General features: G+C 39.2%; 2 protein-coding genes across 2 annotated transcripts; one reads left to right on the plus strand and one right to left on the minus strand.

Moving 5' to 3' along the window:
* LOC129410560 (uncharacterized protein C3orf85-like) lies at positions 1–620 on the plus strand. Its single transcript, XM_055159023.1, has 4 exons — positions 1–40; positions 121–245; positions 312–397; positions 474–620. Exons 1-4 carry the CDS (start codon positions 1–3, stop codon positions 550–552), a joined length of 330 nt encoding a protein of 109 aa, XP_055014998.1. The 3' UTR covers positions 553–620.
* Positions 621–1,214: 594 nt separating this feature from the next.
* LOC110163140 (neuronal acetylcholine receptor subunit non-alpha-2-like) lies at positions 1,215–5,288 on the minus strand. The gene is made up of 6 exons (XM_055159024.1): positions 5,245–5,288; positions 4,388–4,539; positions 3,154–3,198; positions 2,865–2,974; positions 1,867–2,761; positions 1,215–1,388 (listed from the first exon to the last, which is right to left on the minus strand). The coding sequence occupies exons 1-6, from the start codon at positions 5,264–5,266 to the stop codon at positions 1,215–1,217; spliced, it is 1,398 nt and encodes a 465-aa protein (XP_055014999.1). The 5' UTR covers positions 5,267–5,288.
* Positions 5,289–6,140: the final 852 nt, after the last annotated feature.

Here is a 6,140-nt window from a genome sequence, read left to right on the forward strand (position 1 = left end):
ATGGATTTGAAAATGTTGATCCTTTTGGCTTTTTTGGGGGGTATGTTTACAATTGAGCTTTAATTCGAACAATTCTTTTTACCTTTATCTATAAAAAGGTGTAACTTTTTTCTGTTCTAGGAGTTTTGTCAGCACCATTTGTCAAGGAAAATGAAGCCAAGAAATTTATGCGTCAGAGGAGACAGACAGACTACTGGGATCCAAATAATTCTCAAAACGTATGGGGATACACCATTCAGGAGCAGGTGTGTGAAACACTAACATAGAGTTTTCTTTAGTTAGAGGTAAAGAAAGTGTGTGTCTACTTACAGGCCAATGAGTACTGGACATCACTTCGCACTAACGCACAATACTACATGGACATGGGAAATGTGATGTTCGCCCGTTCTGTGGCTGAGTAAGGAGACATGTAAACATGACTACTGATTATTTATTCAAGTCACCTTGATCATTATCTGTTGGTTTATGTTTAGTGAAAACAACCGGTTGTACATGGAAATGCTGCGTAATGCCAGAGCTCACTTGGACAGTCACATGGGGAGACAGGGATAAGAGCCACAGCCTGACCCACGGAGGAGCCGCGACATCACTGCTCTCACAGTGCTGTGCTTCCACAACTGTTTACTGCTCTATATCTCTCAAACCATAGAATTTAAATTTTGTATGAGGACCAAATACTCCTGTCTAAATATTATTTTAAACGTTAAGACTTAGTCAGCCAGTTTTATATTGCTTTAAACTAGTTACCAAAACGTCTTCTGTAAACAGTATTTTATATATAATGAATAAATGTATCTTTTAGCAATAGCTTCCTTTATTAATTGAGAATGTGATTATGTAAATCCATTTACAGTAAGACTGCAACACACTAGACGCACCACTAGATGGTAGTGTCTATTCATTTACACTTGTTTCACCATTGAGCAAAATTGTGATAACTAAAACTGCCCACCAAATAAACAAAGGAACTTTAATAATAACCATTGCATTTTACAGGGTCAATGTTGAGAGAAAAAAAATAGAAATTGTCTTATTTTTAAATTTTTACTAAAGACTAAATGTATCCTGAGCAATTACTACAATAGTGATTTTCACAGAACAGACAGTCTTGTATCTTGTATTATACATTACAGCAAATGGCTGTAGTTCTTCTGTGCCAGTCTCTTGTTTGGTGCAGACATACACCTGTATGTTCTTTGTGAAAGTGGCAGTAGTTAGTGTGGGGGGGTGGAGGATGACTCTTCACTGGCAGCTTGAGGAGGGACTTTCATGAACATCTGCAGAGCTGGAGTGAAGATGAAGATTGTGCCCAGAACTGCTACAGAGAGAAAAGCCCACAGAAAAATGCGGTCTAAAACCTGGGCCACAAACTTCCAGTCTTGCACCACCTGGAATCAGAGGGAAATGTCTATTTAAAGGTACAGTATTCAAATTTTTGAGGTGACACATCACCTGCATGATTCCATGGAAAATAAAAGTTAAAACTAAATTTCAGAACATTTTCCATGGAGATAGATGTTTTAATGCCATACTGTGCAATATTATAGCCAAAGGAACAACATTTCCATGGACAAAAGCAGAGAGAGGCCCTTCTTCAGGCCAAGTAGTCTGTAGAGATGAATGCCTGCTCGCAGTAAAGATGTGTATTTTTATAAATTTTTCAATGCAAAAAATAAATAAATTAATTAATTAAATAAATAAATACAGAAATCTATTAAATTTTTGCTATTTCTTGGCTTTATGGCAGACCACAACAAATGAGCAGCATGTAATAAATTTACAATATGTTTTTGACCAAATTTGTTCCAAGGAAAATGGCTTCTATAAGCTGCTTTTAAAAGTAGAACTATTAAAACAAAGTTTTACCTCTCGAATGAAGTGCTCCTTGCGGATGTGTCTGCTAATGTAACGCACTGAGTAAATTGCTTTCTCCAACATGGTGGACCAGGGCTCTTCCTCCTTCCCATCTGAAGCATCTGCCCTTTGACCTCCTGCCCTCCTGCCAGAGCGAGGCTTCAGCTCTGGGCTCTCAGGGGCCAGCTCAGGGTAATGGTAACGGTCAGTGTGGCCACGCATACAAAGCATCCTGGGAAGTTTTTGGAGGAAAAGAGTACGAACCCAAGGTGACATGGGGTGGTATGTGGCAGAGGAGCGATGATGAACATTTATGACAAAAACTGTGACAATGATGGAAAGAGTGACAAAGATCATAATGAAAAGAAGGTATTCTCCAATCAGAGGAATGACTTTGGAGGAAGATGGGATGATTTCTTCAATGACAAGAAGAAACACAGTGAGAGACACAAGCACAGACGTGGAGAGAGACAGTTTCTCTCCTTCATCTGATGGAAGATAAAATACCAGAACTGTGAGAAAGGACAGGCCCAAACATGGGATGATCAGAAACAGTGTATAGAAGAGTGGCAGCCTCTTCAGAATAAAAGAATATGTTATAAATGGGTATGAATATAAGCCATCCTTTCTATTGCCTTTAGCCCCAGTGGCACTAAGTATCTCCCATTCCCCATTGTCAAAGAAGTCTTTTCGATCCACCTGGTGGTCCATCAGAACCAGGTCCACCATGTGCCCATCATAGGTCCAAGAGCCAAACTTCATGGTGCAGTTCTGTCGGTCAAAGGGGAAGAACGTAACGTCCATTGTGCAGGCGGATTTGTAGCTCGCAGGAGGAGTCCAGGTTATGGCACCATTGTACTTAACAATAGCTTTAGTCATGAGTGAGCCCTCAAAACGCCCATCAGCACTGAGACAAATAGAAACAAACATTTGTCAAAAGTTATATAGGCAGACATTATGCTTACTATACCACTGCAATAAAACACAATATTTCATCAGACAGTACTTACTTTTCATAGAGAACGATGTCAGGCAGCCATATGTTTTCAGAAGGGACTCTGATGGAGGTGATTCCCCCATAATTTTCTGGGTTCCATCTGAGCTTGTAGTCATACCATTCCTGAACAAAAATAAGTATTACACAATGCATTATGCATGTTTTTTTAAAATAGATAACATATTTTATAGATAATATATATTTTATAGAAAATATACATTATAAGTAGACCACAGGCCTGAACTGATATGGTTGCTGGTACATCTACTGTCACAAGGCTGTGGTACTTTCTCAGGTCTTACCTGGCAGAGCCAAACATTTGTTGTCATGAGCTGGTTCTTTTCATCCTGAAAAAAATCAGCACAGGGTAAATATTTGAAACTGAAATTAAAAAATGCTAATTTATATCTGACAAAATACATCATACAGAACAATGTTTTTCACCACAATCACCAATATTGAAAAAAACAGTCCTGTGTATTCTGATAAGATCTTTCCTATCCCCCTCATGTACATAATCTCATTACAGCCATGAAGCTAAATGATGAACAGACACCAATTAGTGTCCTAATAATAGAAAACAGTATGTCGGGGATATGTAGAACAACATGCAATGTGCATGGGTTGGTTAATAGATGACATACAACATAAGCCTTGTATGGAACACATGAATGTTGCATTTAATATATAGTTATTTTTAGATATCTTCATCTATCTAAAACAGAAAACCATAAGCCTGTGCAGTGGACCAAACTGGACCAATATAAATGCAGACATACAAAGACATTTAAAGCAAAAAGAACAGAACAGTTATAAACACCTATGTTTTCTTTCCACATGCCTGGAGCCTAACTTAAGATTCACAGACACAAGTTGGAACAAAACACAGAAAAGAGAAACTGGGGCAAAGTGACAGTGGTCCCAGATACTGGTTGAGAGCAGGCTGACAAAGAGAGCTTAAGCTGCTCTGTGCACCCAGCCTGTGCCTCAGCTGTCAGACTGATCCGGATGTTTTGACCATCATAAAGACCAGAGGTGTACCATAATCTAATATTGGACCATGCAGCGCACCAGGAATACTCAAGGGACAGACAGATATCAGTTGCTCTGTAGCCTCTTTTTCCTTTCCGAGAATCCACTCAAGCCTTAAAAAAGCCTTACAGTCTTTTGTGTGCTGGACAGAAGTGCTTGTGTGAGCTGACAGAATAAAGACTTAACTGAGAATAAATATTTCAAAACAAAAAAGTGACTTCTTCCATTAGCATTCTCCATTTTTCACCCTCAACAACCCAAGCCATATGACCCTATCAAAAGGACTGTTGTAATATTAAAGAGACACTACTCTGAGGAGAGACTGTGGAAGGCTGCAAAGAAGCTATTTCAGGACCATGGAAAGCTCCTCATGGTGACCCGCCCGTGCACTGATGAGCTTTGTATCGCGGCTATAGTGCATATTAACACTTAACATATGGTTGGGCAAACACAATGACACAAATAGGGTGAGTGTGGATGTACATGTGTGAGAGTGAACATTACCACATCCACAAGCTGGGAGATTTTGAGACCAAATCGCACTTTGACCGTGTCATTGGCTCGTTGAATGGGTCGCACCCACCGCTGATATCCCTGGAACAGATTCTTCAACAGAGCGTCCTCCATTTCAGCCAAAGACACAAACTCATTCTTTGCTGTAAAATATCAAATAGAATGTTATCTATATTATTTATCTTGTTAATTAAAGTAGTACTTAAAAAGCAGGCCACATTATCTTTACTGGACATAAACAACTATGTATACAAACACATGCTTTTTACAAGTGTCACATGCACTGCCAATGTACCACCATTTGAAGGTCACTAAGAGAACATTACTGTTAAAAAAATGCAAACAAATGTAAACAATGAAATAAGATCAGATAGACAACACTTGAATTAGTCTACAGCAATGATAGTTGCAATTCCATAAATAACTTATTAATGACAATATCTTAAAAAACTAAGACTGTAAAAAATATGTAGGAGTTGTGTAGGCCGATTAAAATGTATTTCACAGTGGTTCAGACTCTGTAGAGAGACAGCTGGGAGAGCTCAACTTGACATCATGTCTATAATACTGATGTCAACCTAGCAGACAGACTTTGATGGAAGTCGAGGGGGCTTGCATAAAGAGAGGAACATAACAAAACACTGATGAGCTGCTCTGAGATACAGAGAGGCAGTCCGTATAACATTAGTTTGTAGTATTAGCTGTATGTAACTTAGTGACAATAGCAATTTGATAACTTTCCAGTAAAGCCTACAATAGACACTGGCTATTTAAAGCCGAAACTGAGAGTGACAGTCCTTGCCCTTTCAATTGGCAATTCAATTGTCAGAAGAAACAAGTTCCCTTACCTTGAATCGCAGCACGGCACATGCAGCAGGACAGAGACAACAGAAAGACGTAGCCGAACTTCATGGTGCCCTGGTCTGGAGCGCTAGGCGCTGTGTGTTAATGACAGTTCAACAGAGTGAGCACAGCGAGTGACAGTGTCCAGGGCAGGCGGGAAACCGAGCCTCTAACGCGGCTGATGAAGGCGCAGGGGCGGGATGTGGGGAGCATGTGGCCGGTTCCCGCTCCTCGGCTCAGTGCGGGGCGTCACGGGGAGAGGTGGCCTCAGTGGGAGGAGGGAAAGCCCGGGCGGGGCCAGAAGCGTGGACATCGAAAGGTTGAAACAGACATGAGAACAAACACTATTCTGTGGAAAGTGCTACTTACTTCTTATGCTTTTATTTATTTATTTATTTATTTTATTCTATTTATTTTTTTAACCGTTCCAGTTAAAGGTGTTTGGTGTCTTTCTAAAGGTGAAAAGTTCAGAGATAAAAGCTTTAGGGTTCACATTACATTGCTAAGTACTTTGTTACATTTAAGGTCAAAGAAACAAATGCTATGAGATCATTTGTAATTGTAAACTCGCCATCAGGCGGCACTGAGGCTTGCTTTGCAGTCGATAGAGGGGGATAATGACAATGTGCTATTTTTATTTATTTCTGTATTTATTCATTTATTTATTTTTAATGCAATGTTAATGGTACTTTTAGCACCTACCACAGAAAGATATATAATCTTTTAGGACCTAAATGTTTTGGACTTCTTAACATGCAAAAAATGTTTTAAAACATGAAATCATTGTTTGCCTTTTATTTAATTTTCTTCTTTGTATTGTACCTTAGAAACAAAACTCCCAATGTTTGAATTTGTTGTTGATTACCAGATGTGTTAATTCTTAATTTATTTAGGCCTATTT

Source organism: Boleophthalmus pectinirostris, unplaced genomic scaffold (genome assembly GCF_026225935.1).
Source record: "Boleophthalmus pectinirostris isolate CB_2022bp ecotype Guang Dong unplaced genomic scaffold, ASM2622593v1 HiC_scaffold_23, whole genome shotgun sequence".
Taxonomy (NCBI): domain Eukaryota; kingdom Metazoa; phylum Chordata; class Actinopteri; order Gobiiformes; family Gobiidae; genus Boleophthalmus; species Boleophthalmus pectinirostris.